This window comes from Anabrus simplex, chromosome 1 (assembly GCF_040414725.1).
Source record: "Anabrus simplex isolate iqAnaSimp1 chromosome 1, ASM4041472v1, whole genome shotgun sequence".
NCBI classification, from domain to species: Eukaryota; Metazoa; Arthropoda; class Insecta; order Orthoptera; family Tettigoniidae; genus Anabrus; species Anabrus simplex.
In genome coordinates, this window is record NC_090265.1 from 1,636,248,061 (window position 1) to 1,636,271,449 (window position 23,389).

General features: G+C 38.8%; 1 protein-coding gene across 2 annotated transcripts in view; it reads right to left on the bottom strand.

Moving 5' to 3' along the window:
• Positions 1-4,600: 4,600 nt before the first annotated feature.
• The window catches only part of LOC136863261 (myrosinase 1), a 209,232-nt gene continuing 190,443 nt past the window's right edge, over positions 4,601-23,389 (bottom strand). For both annotated transcript variants that reach the window (XM_067139647.2, XM_068225644.1), the window contains exons 11-12: positions 11,703-11,809; positions 4,601-5,664 (exon numbers count right to left, since the gene is read on the bottom strand). In XM_067139647.2, the coding sequence (XP_066995748.2) occupies positions 5,526-5,664; positions 11,703-11,809 (246 nt within the window). In that variant the 3' untranslated portion in view covers positions 4,601-5,525. The remainder of the gene's footprint in view (positions 5,665-11,702; positions 11,810-23,389) is intronic.

The window sequence follows — 23,389 nt, forward strand, 5'->3', positions numbered from 1 at the left end:
ACAGAACTTCTTGTTCTTCTTCCACCTCACCGTCATCGTCACTTTTTGTTACTGATTCGGGCTCTGTAAAACGATAACAAGTTTTATTCAAAATGGTCCTTTTGTACGACTAATGAAGGCTGCTATGGATAGCTAGACATATTTATGAAGTGCAGTGAATTAAATTAAAGCTGAAAATTTAGCTTGAAAGTATTAACAGCTGTCTATCACACGAAGAAAATGAATGAGAAGTTAAGGTGCAAACGAACAGAGACCTTACGATAGGCGCAACACACAATTACTGTATTATTTGATAACACAGAAAGCTTACCGTAAAGTGCGTCCTGGAGTCGGGACTGCCAGTCGCCCTCGAGATCGTCACAGCAAGTACTCTCTTCTTCGGCTTCCATATCATACGTCAATCCAGCTGTCGTTGCTAAAGTCTGACGTTCATCACACAATTTATTTCGAACCTCTACCTCTGCTTGTTCTTCAACTGTAAAATTAGGGATGTCACATTTTGCAATGCATTTCCTGATTGTGGTTTCACTGACTGCATTCCAGGCTGCCTTTGTCCATGAAACTGCACCGCCAACATTGTTCTTCTTTATCAAATCGAAAGCTGAGTCTGCTTCATCCATGTGTGCCACTAACGACCGTTAAACCCTCTTACGATAGTCTAATTTGAATGCTTAAATGATTCCTTGATCCAATGGCTGAAGACGAGAAGTGGTATTGGGTGGAAGGAACAAGACCTTTATATTTTAAAGCCGTATTTCTGGATGACACGTAGTATTATCTAGCAATAAGATCACGTTACGGTTTCTGGCCTTCATCTTGGAATCCAAAGCTAGGAGCCAATTCTCGCATATTGCTGACATCATCCATGCCCTTTTTTCGCATGCCATTCGAAACCAAGACAATTTAAGTCCATGTTTTAAAGCACCTGGGTCTCAAGGATTTACCGATTATTAGAGAATTTTCCTTTTCACCGAGTGCGTTACAACAAAACATGATGTTGATTCTTTATTTTGACATTTTCCCACCCTTGCAACTTTCATTCGGCAAAGTTAGTGACTTCTTCGGGATCGCCCTAATGAACAGACCATTTTCATCAACACTCAAAATGCCTTTTAGTTCGTAACTATACAAAATGTCTGGTAACCTGTTTTTCCAATCCGCTATTTCAGTCGCAGACACATCACCACCTCCTCCACCGACTGTTTTGAAACTAACATTATGGCGTTTTCTAAAATAATCTAACCAACCATGCTAGCTACAAAATTCTCAACTTTCAGATTACAGTACTTGCGATTTCTGGAGCTTTTTCTTGTAACATTGGTCCACTCACGCACAGTTTCTTCACTCGAGCACACTTGAACCACTCATATACCGCAACGTTCACTTCTGAAAAACTGACTCCCGCTTTTTTTTACTCCTCGATTCCTATTTTTCTCCCACTCTTTAAGAATTTCAGTTCTATTCTTCACAATAGTGTTTGTTTGAGTTTTCCCGCTGTTGAATTTTTCGGCAAGCTTTCTCACTGTCATTTTCTGTAATCACATTTCTACTTGCCTGAAGATCTAAACACGATCGTCCCTTGTTACTCATGTTTAACAGACAACCGAAATGCTACGGTATTTTTGTCTCACTAATTAGCGGCTGTACTCTCTTTTCCTTCTCAAGTTGACTACCTGAGCTCGACCTTATCAGCGACGATCCGAGGTATGAATAGAATGATCCAAGAAAGAAAGAAAGAAAATCCCCAGATAACTTGTGAGTCAACAGTCTCTGGCAGCATTTCTGGGCAATTAGAATTCTCGGAATAGGCCTATACACGACTAGGTAGAACTGCATTCCGAGATACCTTCTCTCCCCTTGCACTCAAAATAGTACAAACATTCAAAAGGGATTTCCTTATGTCTGAAGAATGGTTTTAAAAGAAAGGATGACATGTGGTCCGGCGTATAAAGTGTCCGCTTAAGTCAAGTGGACGGGACAAATGGCGCTGTCCGCTGTCCGGAGTTCGAGGTGTCCGCTTAAATGAGGCCAATTTAACACTTGTCTTATGTACAATAAAATCGGTTCCGAGGAAAACTGTCCGTATAGGGAGGTGTCCGCTGAATGAGGGTGTCCGCTAGGGCAGGTTCGACTGCATTTTTATCACACCGGCTGTGGTAACAGAGGTATTCATGAATTTCAGTTTTTGTTGCTAAGTTCATATGAGCACCGAACCACGAGAAAATGGGTAAGCAGAATTTAATGGAAAGTGGTATGTAAAGTCTGGGAATAAGGTATTACACACTAAGCTACAAATAATTTTTATCCACGCTGGATGAAATGGTAGTTTAGGGAGGGTGCCTAAAATGTATTCTAAATACTTTAGTGCATACGAGCACCGAGCATTGCTAACATGGAGATATTGCTTAATCATGTCAACTGGCGATAGTTTTTGTCATAACCGCGTGGTTATCGGTCCGTATCGACAAGGAAAGTAGTGAAGATGATTAAAAAATTTGAGACGAATCCGTACAGGAGCGATCACTTGAAGAATAAGAGAAGAGGGATTAATGCAAGAAGGAAGGACTGCCTTTACATTAGATGCTCTAATGTCGGAAGGAAACAGAAAGTGAAGGCCTACAATATCGAAAGCTCATACAAACTGATCAACAATAACATTATATTGACCATTGTTGTGATGTGATTTATCTCCTCTACTGCCACTAATTTCCGATAGATGGGATTACTGCTGCGTCCGGAGTAAAACAACGAGCTCTCACAATAAAACAATATTTTAGCTTCCGTTATAAATAAGACATAAGTCGTTAATACAGTATTCATATACTGTTCGTATTAGCAAAATAGCTTTGAAGAGCATGACATTTTATTCCGGTTTTCAAAATCTTATCGGTATGGATGGTTTTATGTGACTTAAAAATTGAACTATTTGTATATTTCTTCAGTGGCAGCCTATCTCTGTCTGTTTATATGTACGGGTGTCGCAAGAAAATGGCTGAAGAGATTTTAATGAAAATCGGTATGTAACTTGTGAGAATGAGACACTACAATCTAGGATATAAATTATTTTATTCACGCTGAGTGAAATGCTAATTTAGGGTAAGGTTTACAATTTAATTCTCCAATATTTATGTTATTAGTGGTCCTATCGGTAAGTACTACACAACTAAATTTATATAGAATTAAATTTCCGGTCGTTTATGCCTTGCACATTTTTATCGTACCGGCTATGGTAACAGAGATATTCGTGAATTTCGATTTTTGTTGCTAAGCTCGGGAAGACAACGTTGCACACCCTATATGCCTGTCCGGTCAACGACGGGTACTACAGCTAGTTATCAATATAGTTCAGGAGTGAGGGGGAGAGACCGTAGAATTATGTGAAAGTGTACCCTACAAAACTTAGATCACTAAAAATATTTTATTTTATTTTATTTTATTTTATTTTATTTTATTTTATTTTATTTTATTTTATTTTATTTTATTTTATTTTATTTTATTGTATTGCTTTCTTAATCTGAAAACTTTCGTAAGTGCAAAGTTTAACAATATAACAAATAGAAAACTAAATTCTTATACATGATATAAATAGCAACACGGTAGGAGGTTTCGGGAAAATATCAGTAGAAAGAAAAAGTTGGGGTAAAATTTTACTGTCAACAGTTGTACAACCGAGGCCACGTTGTACTATCAGCAAATGATAACGAAGTAGGATCACTGACCCATTAATCCCCATATAGCGAATGTTTTAATAATTGTACGTAAACCGCCCATGCCCCTCTACAAATAATGTCACCTCCCTTTAAACAACGCAGTTCATTAGTAAAAACATAAGTTGAACCTCACACAGTATTACCAGCGGTATGATAATATTTTTGTATTTCCCATTAAAGAAATAATCAGCATCATAGTGATGTCAGACAGTGGAATTTGAAAACATCCTTGAGTCTTTGAGTAAAGATAATGTCACTCCCAATGTTCTGGGATGTTTGCTTATCAGCTTAGCAACACTATGCAGCTCTACGTCCAGGTACGTAGATTTTACTGGGAAAGAAATCGGAAGAACAGGATACAGAATTTCACCATTGTTTTAATTATTTCTCTCGGTACTGACATGAACCTGAAGGGGTCATGGAATACTTAGATAAATGGTTTAGAGAATGGTATATTTATTTGATGAGTGCTTGAGGGTCCTACACGCTTTTGTGGCATTCAGCGTACGTTTCGTAGTGGAGGTGATTATTGATTTACGACAGTATACAACGAGACAATATTATCCCCTCACAACTCTAAACAGACGTATATAGAGCATGTAGCATAGCTGGGAGAGATAAACTATTAGTGCGGCAGGGATTGATCAATTATCAGAATTAAAGCGTTTAGTAGGGCTGGTACTGATCAACTATTAGCAGTACAACATGTAGAAGGGATAGGACCCATTAGCAGTGCAAGGTGTGGCGCGTAGCAGGACTAGTATCAATGAATTACTAGCAGTAAAGTCTTGAAAGAATTGAGGATTGGGGAATTAAAATAGTAAAGCAAAAAACAACAGAACTGTAGTAAAAAGAAAGGATGAGAAATGAAGAGGGTGTATGAAGTGAATGACCAGGTTTATTGCCAAATAACCAGTCTGAAATGCACTTCTGTACAACAGTATAATCCACAAACAACGACCAGAACACCGATGTGTACAACTTATGAGGTCCAAAATCTAAATTCGATAAAATTTCAAACTATTGCAATTAGAATACATTTGTTTCAATACTTATGATGTGTGATACAAGAATACAGTAGAATAAACAATGAGATCAGTAGCAGAGTGCAGATAGCGCGAGGTTCTTGCGCAGCGTAAGGAGATAGGTGTGGAATAATGATACGCCAATGGAATGCAAAGAAATGCTTGACAAAAGCTACTTTGCACCAATACTGACATGTGGAGCAGAAGCATGGATGAGCAAAAATGCCCAAGAAAGAAAAATACAGGCAAATGTACTGAATTTCCTGAGAAGTATACTAGGAAAACCAAGAAGGGTTCATGTCAGGAATCCAGATGTAAGAGAGAAGCTGAGGCTAAACAGTCTCAATGGAAGGGTATAAATGTCACGTTTTGAGATGGTTTCAACGTCTGCAGAGAATAGAAGAAAGGAGAACGTCAAGGCAATTATTTGAAAAGTTAAGTAAAAGGCACAAGATCCAGGGGTGAACAGAAAAGATTATGCTTGGATCAGATTAAGGCAGAACTGGGAAGAAGACGGAAGTTGTTTATCCTAAACCTGACCGAAACTTAATTGAAGAAGGAGTCAGAAAATAGTAGAGTTATTATGTATCGACTGTTAACAGCAAGTTGAGTAGCTATTTGGATTGTAGTAATATTCAGCATTAATTAGGACGACTCAAACAGAAGATATGCCGTGTATGACTTGGAAATAATGACTTCAATTTGAATAACTATGAAATATTAAGATCAAACAGAAAGCGTTGAGTTCATGTGCAGGTGAATTAAGATTGAGAGGAAAGGAAAATATCGCTCATTGTTTTTCTGAGGATACATCCTCTTCGGGCAGTTGATGAGTACGGAAGATGTCTTGCATGAACGTGGCAGATGCTTTGGGAGTCCTGGGCCGCGCTGGGTCACTGAAGTTCACTTGGTAGAGACCAAACTTAGCCCTGAAATGTAGAACAGTTCGTTAGTAAAAATGACACTCTGAAATAATTTCTTGAACTCTGGTGTTTATTAACAATTAGTAACTAATATCTACTCCATAACACACATTTTGATCAATAAATTATACGCGAAGCGGATTCGGTCGTGAATGTTACCATAATCAGCAATTCACATTCGCTACGAGGACACTTCGATGTCAAATTGCCAGTGATAAAGGCACGTTTGTACAACAGTATAATCCACAAATAACGTTCAGCACACTGATATATACAGCTCATCATCTCCAAAATCTAAACTGCACAAAATTTCAAGCTACGGTACACATCTGAGCTCTCATACAGTTAGTAGACATATATGTATCTTCTAGTGAAGACGTTGTTAAGTTATGCCTATCAGCGCTCAGTCTGCAAGCCTCAGTTAATTAACTAAGCGCTTCAACAATCACCTATTTGCAGCTAGTCCTGTACCTTTGCTGACTTCGACATCTATTATCTTCAAATCATCAAATAATAAGTCTAACTAACGTCATCTTCGTGTCCTCTACATCTCTTGTACTGAACGGTCAACTCTAGCCTATTATTCTTCTAGGTAACCTACAGTTTTGTTTGTAACAATGATTGTTGTACTTTTTAATATTTTTAAAATTCCATTATCTTTAATGTATTATCTAATTTTATTTACAATTATGTCTCCACTTAATTTGTTTAGAGAGGATGGTTACTTAGGTTTACTTCCTCTTAAAAAAAATCACCATCCCCATCCTCCAATCGCCTCACATGACCAAAGCCCAGAAGCCAATTTAGCGTATAGTTTCGTCTTTCGAATTTTTGCTAATTTATAAATTTAGACTTTATCTTCTCATTCCGAGTACCCTCCTGCCATTGTTCCCACCTGCTCATGCTGCTAACAATCATTCTCGCTACGGTCATATCTGTTACATCTAACTTACGAATAAGATATCCTTAGTCCACGCAGATTGCACTCTTCTGGTCTGAATACTGTTGATCGCAACTGCAACCTCACTGCATCACTTGTCTCAGCATCTTGATTTAATTTCACTAACCTGGGATAGTACACCTCCTAAATACTTGAAACGATCCTACTTTCATATTTACTGCCTGATATTCAGTCCTCTTAGGTTTGTATCCCAGTAACATTAATTTAGTGGTAGAAATACTAATTTTCATATGATAATCGCAGCATCTTCTTTCAAGTTACAAAATATCAGATTGCAGGCTTTTAACGCAGTCTGGTATTAAAACCAAGTCGTCGGCATAGGACAAACTGTTTGTTAGATAGATAGATAGATAGATAGATAGATAGATAGATAGATAGATAGATAGATAGATAGATAGATAGATAGATAGATAGATAGATAGATAGATAGATAGATAGATATTGCCTTTATTGTTGGCGAAGTTAGAGCTCAAGGCCCACTCATACACTTAGCCACTGGAACATAACTTATATTTACAAATACAAATAACACAGAAAATATTCATAGCATTAATAATAATAATAATAATAATAATAATAATAATAATAATAATAATAATAGTGTCAACTACAACCTCGATTCATGAAGTTAAGAAAGATTCGGAAAGGAACAACAAAGGATGAATAATTGAAATTATATCGTGATCCCTAGAAGACCCTAACGGAGAAAGAAAGAAAGAAAGTAAGAAAGAAAGAAAGAAAGAAAGAAAGAAAGAAAGAAAGAAAGAAAGATAATAATAATAATAATAATAATAATAATAATAATAATAATAATAATAATAATAATAATAATAATAATGAAAATCAACAGCCTGTTTCCAGTCATTCGACCGGGTCAGGAATGGAATGAATGAATCCCCGATCTAGCGGCAAGGATAGGAATTGTGCCGGCTGCCGAAGCCTGTCACACTCCTCTGGGCCAATGATTAAAGAATGACAAATGAAATGAAATGATAATAGAGAGTGTTGCTGGAATGAAAGGTGACAGGGAAAACCGGAGTACCCGGAGAAAAACCTGTCCCGCCCCCGCTTTGTCCAACACAGATCTCACATGAAGTGACGAGGATTTGAACCACAAACCCAGCGGTGAGAGGCCGCCTCATAATAATAATAATAATAATAATAATAATAATAATAATAATAATAATAATAATAATAGAATCCTTAATTTTACAGTACACAAAATAAAGTACGCTTAAATGACGTAACTACAGTAATCTATTCATTCATCTCATTCATTCCTACATTAACTGAACATTATCCAGCTAGTCTGCGAGATCTACTTCGCAAATGGTCGCGGCGAGCCAATTTAAACTGCGAATCCCATGACCTGGACGCTGAGATCATGAAGTGCCCGTTGTAAAGCCCAGTGCGGTTTACAGGTATGGCAAGAGAGGAGCCAGATCTTGTATTGTGGTCATGATAGGACGAGAGGTAAGAGAAAGGCGAAGAAAGATATTTGGGGGGCATCAGTGGAAAGATTTTTGTGCAGAAGACATACAGACATGTGAAGTTCACGGTGCTGGTGCACTCGAAGCCATAAGAGCTCCTTATTATGAGCAAGATATCGGAGATTAAAGATATATCTTATGCAGCTGTTCAGGCTCCGGTCCAGTTTCTCGTTACTGTCGCAGGTTATTTCAGTCAACACAGTGTCACAGTAGTCAAATATAGGTAGTATCAGAGAGTAAATTAGTTCAACTTTAAGTTGAACAGAGTATACATTACAGAAGCGTTTCAATGGACATAAGCATTTATGTACTTTATTGCATGTGCTTATCACCTGTTGAGTCCGCTTTAGGGTCTCAGTCATAATCATTCCTAAGTTAGTCACTAAAGTAGACTAACTTCAGTCTGAAGTAGAGTAGAGTAGTTTAAAATTATTGCGGAGATTACTTTGTACAGTTTGCATATTTGCTGGGAGATCTTTAGAAGATAGGTCCAGCAGCCAATGAAATCCAGACATCCGGCAGTTAAGTTTGCTCAGAAGCTCACAGAAGACAATTTCAACCCCTATGCCCAATGGAAGGAAGATTGGATCTCAAAAACTGGTGAACATCTCTGGCCTTTCTCCCCACATAATTCGAGGTCTGATCTCCCAAGAAGAACTTGGACCATCCTTAATAGGATTCGATGTGGTCATGGTGTCTGTGCTGCGTCCCTGTATAAATGGGGAAAGATACAATCCCCCGAGTGTGACTGTGGTGCTCCTTTTCAAACCATCCAACACATTGTAAAGGAGTGTAGCAGAAGAGCCTACCCTGGAGATTGGTTTGATTTTCTAGAGGCCAATACAGAGGCTCTAGAATGGATAACATCTTTGGACATTAAAATATAATGTACTTGCTTTCTTGTTTCTGTATATATGTATATATGCCATACGATAAATAAATAAATAATAATTGCGGAGATGTCCTGTTGCTTGAGGGAATATAGGTTTATTACATATCTACCCAAGTGAATCCCTCCCTATGTCATTTATTGCCTACAATAACCTACCCCTAATCTCATCATCCCTCAGTGAGAAGAACGTCATTTATCTTGCTACTCTGTCATATACCTTTCCAAACATATGAAACATAAGCATAATTTCCTATTCCTCTCGTAATATTTCAATTAGACATACTTCACGCATAGTGAAAATCTGGTCCTGCCAGCCCAACTGTGCTCTGAAAATGACTGTCACCATACTCTCCAACTTTAATCTCACCCTCACATTTCATTGTGTACCAATCAATGAAATACCTCGATATTTGTGCGAAACATTTCTTTTCCCTTTCTTATTAATAGGTGCGATAACTGCTTTTATCCAATCAGAAGGTACCCTACTCACATTCCATGCTAATATCTAATATGGCAGTGAAGCCATTTCATCCCTCGCTTCCCGCTATATTTCACCATCTCGGGTCCAACTCCATCAATTCGTACTGATTTATGACAAGTTAGTATTATTTTTGCTATTCTTTCCACTTCCTCGAACCTAATTTCAGTGGTTTCACCCTTTTCCTTTCATATACACTTCATTTCCTATTTATAAAGGTTCTTGTTTGGAGCCATTTTCGATGCGGCTCAGTTTTTACGTTTACAAGCTGTCCTGACTTCAACGGTTCCACTAAGATGTTAGTTTTTCTCATCTTTACATGCATTTACTCATGAGAATTTCCTTGGCGTTTCAACTACAGCATTCCTGCATACCACCCACTCATTTTCAAGATCCTGAACTACCTGACTGTCTATCTTTTGGATTTTTTTTACTAGACCTAACTTCTTCTATCCTAGGCCTGGTGATAGCTCACTGAAGATCAGCTAGTGGTCGGTATCATCGAAAAAATCCACTCATTCTTACCATATCTGCTGAATTTAAGGTCAATTTTTTATTGTGGTCACTGTCCGTTCCCAACGTCGGCAACCGCCTTTTATGTGCTTTCTCTGTTTTGAGCTGCTTGAAACAACTCTGCCGATGTCTTGGGAGTACGGTCTCTGGAGGATTTTAGTCAGGAGATTCGCCTCTTTCCAATACCTCTCTTTCGGGATATCTTTCCTTGCAGCATTCCTTGCAGTAGATTGTATCTGCTTCTGTCATACTATAGTCTATTTTGGATATGATGTCCCTACACTCTCATGTGTAACGGTGAATAGCCTTATGCTTGAAGAATATATTCGTAACTGCTAATCCCATACTAGCACAGAAGTCCAGTACACGCTTCTCATTCTATTAGTTTCCATATCTTTCCTACATTTATCCAACTCTTTCTCATATTCTTCAATTCTATTATGAATTCTTGTTTTGAAATCGCCCATTATCACCATCCTATCCTTGCTGTTGACCCTCACTGCGATCCCACTCAGCGCTACACAGAACTTGTCAACATACTAACATGGTGAATACACTGAGAAAATCCGGGGAGTCCGGTGCCTTGGAGTTCGTCGTCAGTGTTGCGCGATTCTCGTTACATGCTGTTCGTTGCTGGTCTTAAAGTTGCAAACGTGATGTCAATAGCACTGTGGCTTAAAGCGTACACTGAGAAAATCCTAGTCCTAACTACTGCAAACGCTACGTTTTTCCTCTTCATTCACCTATTTCGTATCTAACAGAAAGTAAGTGGCGTGCTATGGTGTCCCTGAAAATGCAATCCTACATCACACTCTGTCCTTCCCCTTTTTACTCCTGTTAGGAACACCTTACAATCTCCTGTCTCTTCCTCGTTATCTCCCCTCATCGGAACATCATTAACCCCTAACATTTTCCATAAGCCCCATTAATATTGACAGCACCGGATCGAATTATATTTCGTTCGCCAATTGTTTCCAAGGAGTCCCTCGCCTCTCAAATTGAAGCGGGTCTACATCACTCCCATAGGTCCGTGGCTTGCTTAAAATATTCTTAACTCGGCGAATTACTGTTAAGTAGGATCCTATAATTAATTATACACAGCCCCAGTGAGAATTTTTCCTTTAACCGGGTAGAGACCCCCAGTGGATATCATAGTCCTAGGTGCCTGAGCACAAGGCGGGCCACGATTCAGAGTATCTCCGAGATGCGCTCTCCTGTTCCATAGCAACTGGTATTCCGACACTTAGGACCACTTACTACGCATCTCAGCCGTTACCAATGGTTTTACGAACTAGTAAGTGACTACAGTAACCCACACCATGAACCAAATTAGTAAATAGATAAATTTTCCATCCACTAATTGGACTCAAGAAACAAACAAACAAACAAAATTCAAACATAAAAGTCTGCCAGTGATTTATTAAGTGAACAGTAGTTCTCAAGTCCTCAAAGACTGGCCACCGTTGAACAACACTTGCATTGTAACGCATAGCACCAAGAGTGCATGCAATACAAAGTGCAGGCATGGCAATGCGGTGCTTCTTTCACCTCAAGGTTAGCAGCTAACACAGAACTTGTGTAGTTCGATCCCGGTAGTCACTGATACCGATTCATGTTCAAGAAAGAAGGCGACTTCCTGCTTCCCATGCCAGGCTCTTTACTGGCCACATGGCTAAACATAATTATATTAATTATAGAGTTCTTACTTACGTGTAACCTTTCTTCCACTCGAAGTTGTCCATAAGGCTCCACGCCGTGAATCCTAGCATGTTAACACCATCCTCATGTATCAACTTCAGCACCTCGTTTAAGTGATTCTGAAACAATATTAGGAACTTAGCGTCAAGTAAAGACTTCTACAAAATAAATAAATTTATTTTGAGAATGCCGTCTATTCTTGAAGTACTTCTCGAACTTAAAAACCAATCAATTTTCAATAATATGTGAAAGGAGTGGAACTTAACAATCTGAGATTTGTCAATGATATTTTTACGAAGGGCGTACTATATTCTTTTACATTTTGATTTTGTACGTCCGGGTATGGTTCGCATTTCATTTTTGAAGGTGTTGACGTGTAACTAGTGTCTCGTTCCACCGTTTGGTAGCAGCCCACCCACAGGGGCGAACGAATGCACTCGTCATAGCCATTTCATAACAACACTGTCAGCGAAGGAGAAGAGCATGGAGAGCAACTGTCAGGGTCAGCGCTATACGACTTGGTTCCTATAGAAAGAAGGCGTGACCACTGCAGAAATTCATCGGCGCTTGGTGGCAGTGTGAGGAGAACATGCGCCGTCATGGAAAATATCTTACAGCTGGGTGGAAGGTTGGAAAACAGGGCGCACATCGGTGGACAAGGGAACCAGTTCTGGAAGGAATGTGGCAGTGTCAACATGATCATGACGTTGCAAACGTTCTCTGCACACGTCCACACGCCTCTGCTTTTCATGTGCAGACAGGAGTCTAGGCACCCACGAGGATGACACCTTTCCCGACTGTAAGTGGCCGTGCACATCCGCTGTAGGGTGTTTCGGCTAACTCCAGAGGCTGCCAATTTTCTTTTGACTAGTCTTTTCATTGTTAGATTTGAATTTTCGTTCTAATTTTGATATTTTACACTATTCATAATAATGGTCTACTTTATCATTATTTTTACAGAGCCAGTAACTTAAAGGTCAACTATAATTCTTATGAGCCTGTACCGTTAAACAGTGCAGGGATAAACAGCAACCCCTTCCTCTTTCCCACTTTTGGAAAGCCCAGCAATTAGTGACGCAATGCGAACCACTCAATATCTTTACCTTTATTATTATTACTAGCTGATGTACGCGTGCTTCGCTACGGGATTCTCAGAAAGACTGATTTGGTGGTTTTCCTAACTGAATTCATCATAGGTCATTACAAAAACGTCAGTAGGAATGTAGCGATTGAAAGCAATGTTATTATATAAAATACTCGATCAAATGAAAAACCGCACACTTTCTCACTTTCAACGAACAGTACTACGGTGCCGATCTAACAGTCCAAAGTTCCACAGCTGGAATAACCAGGTCGCAGACTGCCATGAACACTCCTCTGTCATTATTCCGTTAAATATGCACACTACTCATTCCAATCAGTGCCTCAGAGTAGGGATTGAATAGCTCGAATACTATGATGAACCAGTGTGTTACGTACCAGATATATCAGAAAATGTATGAACCAGAGGAATGGCATGCTAAAGAAGAAAGCTATTTTACTCCCCAGCTACTTCCCGCCAATATAAAGGCAGGCTGTTAGAGTCGGTACGACCAGGCGAGTTGCCCGTGTGGTTAGGGGCGCGCAGCTGTGAGCTTGCATCCGGGAGATAGCGGATTCAAACCCCATTGCCGGCAACCTGAAGATGGTATTCCGTGGTTTCCCATTTTCACACCAGTCACACCAGGCTGTACCTTAAAGCCAAGGCCGCTTCCTTCACACCACTATTCATTTCCTATCTCGTCGTCGTCATAAGACCTACCTGTGTCGGTACGCTGCAGTAATCCTATCTATCGGGGATGAGAGGAAACAGAAGACAAAAAGCACATCACAACAAACAATGGTCAATGTAATGTTATTGTTGATAAAGTTTATGAGCTTTCTATATTGCAGGCCTTCACATTAGTTTTCTTTCGACTCTGTGATATTAGGGTGTCCTACAAAATTATTTATATCGTAGACTGTAGTTCCTTATTCTCAGACTTTACATACTGTTTTTCACTAAATTCTGTTTACCCATTTTCTCGTGACTCGGCGTTGATATGGACTTAGTAACAAAAATCCAAATTCATGAATATCTCTGATTATATGCGGTACGGTAACAATGTATAAGACATAAATGATCGGAAATTTAATAACTTCTTACATAACTACTACTAACTTACGACATAACTGAAGTTATGTTAGTTGTGTAGTATTTATCGATACGACCACTAATAACACAAATAACTTATTTGAGAATTACATTTCAGGCCTTCCCCTAAACTACCATTTCACTCAACGTGAATAAAATAATTTGTAGCCTAGATTGCAGTGGTTCATCACCCGACATTACATACCGATTTTCATTAAATTCTCTTCAGCCGTTTTCTATTGATGCGTGTACAGACAGACAGACAGACAGACAGGCAGACAGACAGACAGACAGACAGACAGACAGACAGACAGACAGACAGACAGACAGACAGACAGACAGACAGACAGACAGACAGACAGACAGACAGACAGACAGACAGAAATTAAGGAAAAATAAAAAATGCATTTCTTTATAACTGTGGACATGACAGATACAGAAATATCATTCATTTCAAATTCTAAGCAATGCACAGGCAAAACACTTATTTTATATATATAGATTACATTTCAGGCCTTCCCCTAAACTACCATTTCAATCAGTGCGAATAACATTATTGATAGCCTAAATTATAGCGACCTATTCCCCGACTTTGCATAACAATTTTCGTGAAGATACCACCACTAATAAAATAAATATTTGACAATTAAATTTTAGGCCTTCCCCTAAACTACCATTTTTTCTGCGTGTATAGCCTATATTGTAGCGAATTATTTCCCATCTTTGTCTAGCGATTTTCATTAAGAAACGACCACTAATAACATAAATATTTGAGAATTAAATTTCAGGCCTTCCCCTAAACTACCATTTCACTCAGCGTGATTAAAATAATTTATAGCCTAGATTGTTGCGGTTCATCACCCGACTTTACATTCCGATTTTCATTTAATTCTCTTCAGCCGTTTTGTCGTGATGCGTGTACAGACAGACAGACAGACAGACAGACAGACAGACAGACAGACAGACAGACAGACAGACAGACAGACAGACAGACAGACAGACAGACAGACAGACAGACAGACAGACAGACAGACAGACAGACAGACAGACAGAAATTACGGAAAAGTAAAAAATGAATTTTCTTGTTACTGTGTACATGACCGGTACAGAAATACCATTCTTTTCAAATTCTGAGCAATGTACAGACAAAACTCTTATTTTATATATATAGATTATTATTATTATTGTGCTTTTCGGCCTCATTTGACCACTGTAGTCAATTTCTGTCCAGTCTTCTATGATATTTTATGTTTTTTTCTTATCTGTTCTTCCAGTATTTCTCATTCTATCTGATCTTTGTTGTCGTCCTTCTTCTGAAAATACCGTTTTAGTTGTTTCTCTATTATCACATTTTGATAGGAATCTTATTTTATTATTCTTCAATTTATTTACTTTGATTTATTCTTTAAATCCTCCAATGTTATGTCTAATTATTTTATGTCTTATTTAATTTCTTTTATCCATACAGGTCGTTGTTTTTGTTTCGTAAGCTTTCCCAAAATTCTACGTATTAACCTGTCTTGAGGTGTTTTCAACCGTTGACCAAAGAATTATATTCTCTTCTTTCTTATGAAATCCGTTATAGGTTCTATTTCCTGATATACTGCTGCATTTGGGATGGTACACCATCCTCCTTCCTTTTGGTATTTCTTCTTAATGCATGTTCTTACTATTCTTCTTTCTATTTTTAAATTTTTGTCTATGTTATTCTTTTGCTTTAGTTTAAATAATGTTTCACTTCCATAAGTTATTTCAGGCTGTACTACAGTCTTATAATGTTTCAATTTTGTATTTATTGACAAACATTTTTGTTGTTGTATGTATTTCTGGTTACTTTTTGAGCTCTGGATAATGTATTAGTTCTCTCTGTCCAAGAATTATTTTTTTCATATAAATTGTATGTTATAGTTTCTCCAAGGTATTTAAATTCTTTTACACCGAGTTCGATAGCTGCAGTCGCTTAAGTGCGGCCAGTATCCAGAATCGGGAGATAGTGGGTTCGAGCCCCACTGTCGGTAGCCCTGAAGATGGTTTTCCGTGGTTTCCCATTTTCACACCAGGCAAATGCCGGAGCTGTACCTTTATTAAGGCCACAGCCGCTTCCTTCCAATTCCTAGGCCTTTCCTATCCCATCGTCGCCATAAGACCTATCTGTGTCGGTGCGATGTAAAGCAAATAGCAAAAGAGAAAGTTTTACAATTTCTATTTCTTTCCAACATATCAGAACACTGCTTATTAAAAGGGGATCTATTGCCATTATTTTCGTTTTTTCAAATGAAATTGTTAATCCTATATTTCCAGCAATAGTTTGGAGACTTGTGATTTGATTCCGCGCTTCATTAAGGTTATTAGCTAGTAGTGCTAGATCATCTGCAAATCCTCAGCAATTAAGGCTAATTTCATCTTTAGTGAATCCAATTTTTATATTTTTCTTATTCCCTTTATACCATTTTGTCATCAAGTAGCCCGTCCGACTCGTTGGCCGAATGGTCAGCGTACTGGCCTTCGGTTCAGAGGGTCCCGGGTTCGATTCACGGCCGGTCGGGGATTTTAACCTTCATTGGTTAATTCCAGCGGCACGGGGGCTGGGTGTTTGTGCTGTCCCCAACATCTCTGCAACTCACACACCACACACAACACTATTCTCCACCACAATAACACGCAGTTACCTACACACGGCAGATGCCGCCCACCCTCATCGGAGGGTCTGCCTTACAAGGGCTGCCTTCGGCTAGAAATAGCCACACGAAATTAAAATTTAAAAAAATCAAGTATCCCAGAGTACAATTAAACTTTTATTTTTTGTCTTTAATTTTTTAAACCTAACAGTACTTACGTTTGATTCTAAGGAAACTTGTCCACGTGGCTTACATTTTGGAACGCAAAGGCATTCACGATTTCAATTACATCCATGGATGACACACCGATGCTGAGGAGGCTGAGTTCATAGAGTATGTCTCGGATTATAACGTTTCGTTGGTATTTCCTTATAAGTTTCTTTCGAAAATGAAAAGGAATAATTAGTTGAAAACTTTTTAAATTTTGAACCATTTTCCATTGTTTTTTTAATAATAGCTAGGCGCAGATATTTGTGAGAGAGTGTGCCGCTTGTGTCACGAGAGACAGCTCACCTGGATACAGCATAACAATTTTCATGCAGATGCAACCATCCGACAGTTAATCTATAATTTTGGTAAAATAAATCGCACTACTCGCTGAGTGGCATTCGGGTAAAGTTATTTATAAAGTTTATACATTTATTTACTTTTTTGTGGAAGTTTGCAGGCACCATAATCCCCGGGCCCACCTGCATTGCAGGTCTTGCAGACCCTATCATTACGCCACTGCGCTTGGCAATAAAGATATGAAAATCAACAATAAACTGTATTGGAACAAAACTGCTGACATTAAAATTGGAGACCTCCTCCAATCAATCCTTTTTAACTTATAATCTCAAGATATTTTTAGAATTGCCCTTAAAGTTTAAAAAAGTAATAAAAATCAAAGGGACACAAATAAAGAACCTCCACTGCGCAAGTGACACCGTGATTCTTGCAGAAAATTTAGAGATCCTTCACTTCCTTTTGGATAGCATCAACGAAGTAAGCAAGAAACTTGGCTTTAATATAAATATTTAAGAAAATAGTGTCAAATGTCCTTTTGCGAAAATCAAATGATCATAATTGTTTCAATAAGTGAAATTTGTTTGTATCTACCGAATAGTTTTGGAGAGATACCTGCATGGAATTTGGAGTCTACAAGTATGGGATTCAGTGAATCGAAAGAGGTGAACTGACTCAGGGCCTATGAAACTACATAGATGAGGTCTCTCGGTCAAGTCCATCCATTAATACTTCGAATCACAGCCTGCACCATTTCTAGGTAACACCGCGTCACATATTTGTATCGCTAATTTCATGATGCAAATTTTTGGATCAACCTAACCATAATAAAAAATTTGTATAAAATACATAATCCATGAACAAGGGCACAGAGAAATCATCAGTGCCGTTATCACTCTGGATAGAAACATCATTGAAAGGATCCCGCATTTCTAGTGTCGACTGTGCTGGCTAACACAAGAGTAGTATCCAGATGTAAAAAAGAAAATCAGAATTGGCAATACAACAACCGCGTTTCTGAAATTTAAACATTTTGTGTACAACAGTGACATTCAAACATCGTTGGTGGGTCTTGAGTTGTTATGTGTTACCGTACTGCTTTACAGCGTCGAAAGCTGAACACTATAGTCTTCGTCAAAGAACTGACTGCAGGCAGTTGAAATATGGTTGTGTCGCAAAGTATTCAAGATCTTATTGGGTGGACTGCATCATCAACGAGATAATACTACTTCGTAGCGAGGAATAATGTGAAAGACTAAATTTCTAGTAAACTAGAACCCAGAGAATTCGAGTAGTTGAAGCATTATTTGATCATGTAATAATTAAGAGTAGGGTACCTCAAGGCAGTGTTATAGGACCTATATTTTTTCTTATATATAAATTATGTGAGTAAAGAATTGGAATCGTTTTGCGGATGGTATTATACTGTATAGAGAAATGAATAATTTAAAGATTGTGAAAATGTGCAAAAAGATGTCGACGAAGTTGTGAGATGGATGGCAGACAAAGGCATGCTGATAAACGGGGTGAAAAGTAAAATAGTTTTACCAAGATAAAAACGTCCCCTCAGTTTGAATTAGTATTTTTATGGAATGAATGTGACTCATGGGGACATCTGTTAATACTTAAGTGTTAATGTAAGGAAAGGTATTCATTGAGGCAATCGCATTTACGAGGTTGTGAGTTTTTTTTTTTTTTTTTTTTTTTTTGCTAGTTGTTTTACGTCGCGCCGACACAAATAGGTCTTATGGCGACGATGGGACAGGGAAGGGCTAGGAGTGGGAAGGAAGCAGACGTGGCCTTCATTTAGGTACAGTCCCAGCATTTGCCTGGTGTGAAAATGGGAAATCACGGTAAACCATCTTCAGGGCTGCCGTCAGTGGGGTTCGAACCTACTATCTCCCGAATACTGGATACTGACCGCAGTTAAGCGACTGCAGCTATCGAGCTCGGTAGGTTGTGAATAAGGGTTACTGATATCTTCATGTAGTTATGAGGGTATTTAGGGGTTGTAGTAAGAAGGTAAAGGAAAGGACGTATGAGTAACTGACGAAACCCTAATATTAGAATATGGTTCTAGTGTATGGGACCTCAATCGGGATTACTTAATTCGAGAACTGGAAAAGATCTTGAGAAAAGCAGCACGATTTCTTTTGGATGATTTCCTACAAATGAGTAGTGTTACGCAACTTTTACTGTCTTTGGGCTGAGAAGACTTGGGTATAAGAAGACGAACTGTTCAACTAAGCGGGATGTTCCGAGCTGTCAGTGGATCGGTGGTATGGAGTGAAATTAGTAGACGAATAAACTTGACTGGGTTTTTTAAAAGTAGGAATGATAGTAATATGAAGATAAATTAGGAATTCAAGAGGACAAATTGGAGCAAGTATTCGTTTATAGGAAAGAGGAGGTAGGGATTGAAATAATTTACCAAGGTAGATGTTCGATAAATTTACAACTTCTTTGAGATGATTTAAGAACTGATAGGAAATCTGCCATCCGGACGACTGGCATAAACGCAGAATAATGACAAACTAAAAAACCCTCGCAAGACGTATGAAAGCGTCGTATGGTTGGTCTCATCTTCATAAATGATAAATACAGATTTAAAAACACGGTGCTTTTTAAATTAGGCCTAAAATTGTATTATACTTTTGATTTTTCTAATGTTTACAGTGCACTATTCCTTCCTTCATGCGCTAGAACAAATTTGTGTTACTTTAATTAAGCTTGGCTCGGTCTTACCTTGACGGCAACAAAATGAAAGCAATGGTATTTCCATCAAGAGAATGTCAGGTACCCTAATGGTAAATAAAAAATAAGCAAAGTAAATCTACTAATAAAACATATATACAGTTGTAATCGAGCTAGCGAAGCGAGAGGTTGTATTGTGCAGTGAGTGCTGAGTGAGAAGTATGAATATTGCTATAGAGCAATATCGCGCGGCCATAGGTCGATGGCACGGGCGAATGAAGTGTGTGTGTACGCCAAGTGATAAGGTGCATTTACGAAAATCTGGGCTTGAGGGAACTATGATGGTAGCAGCAGTGGTGGCAATTCTTCTGATAATAGGAGGCATAGGAATGAACCCTGGACCAACGGGCTCATTGAGCTGGGAGGACATAGGTAAGATTAGGGAAATAGTCAGAGATGCTTGCCAGTTTGAGCAAACGAGGGAGTTAATTCGCGAGCTGAGAAATGATATGACAGAAATGAAAGACTGTATAAAAGAAGAGAGAAGAATTATGACAGAAAAGGTGGTGGAAAACTCTAGGGAAATAGAATTATTGAAGTCGAATATGAAGGAGATTGAAGGAGAAACTGATAAATTAAAATGGCAACAGAAAATAACTATCCAGGACGCAAAGATGAAAAATATTTTCATATACGGCATCCCAGAGAAGGAAAAGGAGGATTTGAATGATCTAACGAATAAAGTGTTGGATATCATAAATAGCCATATAAAGATAAATTGTAAAGAAGAAGATATTGATGAAATCTATAGGCTGGGGAGAGTCAAAGGGAAAAGACCTATTAAGGTTAAGTTGAATTCTGCTTTGAAGGCGAACAAAATTATCATCAATGGGAAGAACTTGAAAGGAGAAAGGATTTGGGTTAGAAGAGATATGGATAAAGAGACAATCATGGAACAGAGAGTCTTGCGATTTCACCTAGTAAAAGCTAGGAACTATGGACTAAAAGCATACATAAGAGGAAAACGTCTTATAGTAGGTGACAGTAACTGGTCGCGTATCTGGTCAATTGCACAGCTACGAGAAATGGATAGACAGTTCAGTTCATCACACCAGGAAGTGCAACGGCCTGTAGAGGAAGGAATGTGCCACTCAGCTGCCTGTACAGTGGCTGATAACGAACAATCTGATGACAACAGCGATCTGCATACTCTACAGAGGAACTGAAGACGGCACAGTGACGAACACCTAGTGGAGGAGGATGGACAAACAGCTGACTGTCGAGTCGACACGAATCCAGGAAGTAGCGGCACACCTGATGACAGAACCAAGACTCTGGCTGGGAAAGGTAAATCATTGAGTGTAATAGAATTATGGATTAGAAAGGGTAAAGGACAGAAAGACAATTTAGACAAAGAAATAGTTACTTCACCAGAGGGTAGTATTATAGAACTAGAGAAAAAGAGAATAACTAGAAGTAAGACAAGCAACTCGTCTGAGAGTAAAAGTAAGAAATAACTAGAATGGTATATTGGTATGGTCAACATAGAAGGTTTCTTGAGCAAGTTAGGAAATGAACAGGTGAAATTGTTAATGTCAGAAATGCACATCATTACCTTTGTTGAGAGTTGGATAGCACCGGGATATGAAGTACATATTGAAGGTTTTAAAACGTATAGTAAGGCAAGGAGCAGGAATGCTCGTAAAGGTAGATATCCCGGTGGTATTTTAACCTTGATAAGGGAAGAAATAAAGGAGAAAATTGAAATAATAGAAACAGATATTGAAGAAATACTTTGGGTGAAAACAAGGGTAAAACAGAACAGGGAGGTTAATCTATGTTTCGGTTTTGTATACAATCCTCCCGAGGACTCGACATTGGCAAACAAGGAATTCTTCACAGAATTAGCACTAGAAGTAAACAGATTAAGGAATATATATGAAGACATATGTATTGTAACAATGGGGGACTTTAATGCGAGGATTGCAGACTTAAAACCAATTTATAGTAAAGAGGCTGAGGAAATAATAATTAGAAAAAGAATTAGTCAAGATAAAGTTTGCAATAACTATGGTGGAAAACTGTTAGAATTATGTGGTACAGAAGAACTCTATATTTTAAATGGGTGGTGGCCAGGAGATGAATTGGGTAATTTAACGTTTATAACAGAAATGGGTGGTAGTGCAATTGACCTAGTATTATGTTCTAGAGAGGCATTACCACTCGTTAAGAGGATAACTGTTAAAGGTTGGGGAGAATCGCATCACTTACCCATAATTATTAATATGGTAAGCACGGAAGAGAATACTGGGGGGAATTATATAAATAATATTAAAGAGAGGCCAGTGACAAAATATATATGGAGAGAAGACCTCAGCGCAGAATTCAAGGAATATTTTGAAGGTAGGTCCTTTGAAATGATCAAGATAGGAATAAAGTCCGCGATGGAAGATAATAAAATAGACGAGGCGATAAAGTTATTAGAAAACTCAATACTGATGGCAGGACATAAGATGCGGGCTCGGGAGGTAAGAATACAAAGAAATAGTGGGTGGTACAAGGAAGAATGCAGACAAAAAATCAGAAGTTATGAAAGCCCTAGACACATTCAGAAAAAATAGGCGGGCAGGAACCAAGAACTTCATTCTGTAGCAAAAGAAAAGAGTATAAAGAAATATTGGTAAGAACTCAATTTTATGGTTCATGTTTGTGGGTTACTGTAGTCACGTCCTAGTTCGTGAACCATGGGCAACGGCTGAGTGGCCTAGTAAGTGGTCCTGAGAGTCGGGATACCAGTTGCTATGGAATGGGAGTGGGCATCTCGGACATATTCTGAGTCGTGGCCTTCCTTGTGCTCAGGCGGCTAGGACTATACAATTCACCGGTGGTCCATAACCCGTCAGAGGAGAGATCCTCACATGGACTATGTGCAAGTAGGGCAGCATCCTGCTTCATGAATTTACCGAGCTCAGAACACTTTAAGCAAGCCTCGGACCTATGGGAGTAATGGAGTCCCACTCCCATTTGACAGGCGAGGGACTCCTTGGAAACAACTTGGCGAACGAAATGGAATTCGATGGGGAGCTATCAATATTAATGGGGCTTATGGAAGAAAGAAGGTAGAACTGGCTGAGTCAGCAAAGAGGATGCATCTGGATGTGCTAGGAGTAAGTGATATTCGTGTAAGCGGAGATAAGGAGGAAGAGATAGGAGATTATAAAGTGTACTTGACGGGTGTTAGAAAGGGAAGGGCAGAGTCTGGGGTAGGTCTCTTTATCAGGAATACCATTGCACGCAACATAGTTTCTGTTAGGCACGTAAATGAGCGAATGATGTGGGTAGATTTGTCAGTGGGAGGAATTAGGACAAGGATTGTGTCTGTGTATTCACCATGTGAGTGTGCAGATGAGGATGAAGTTGACAAGTTTTATGAAGCATTGAGTGACATTGTGGTCAGGGTCAACAGCAAGGATAGAATAGTGCTAATGGGCGATTTCAATGCGAGAGTTGGGAATAGAACTGAAGGATACGAAAGGGTGATTGGTAAATGTGGGGAAGATATGGAAGCTAATGGGAATGGGAAGCGTTTGCTGGACTTCTGTGCTAGTATGGGTTTAGCTGTTACGAATACATTCTTCAAGCATAAGGCTATTCACCGCTACACATGGGAGGCTAGGGGTACCAGATCCATAATAGACTATATCTTAACA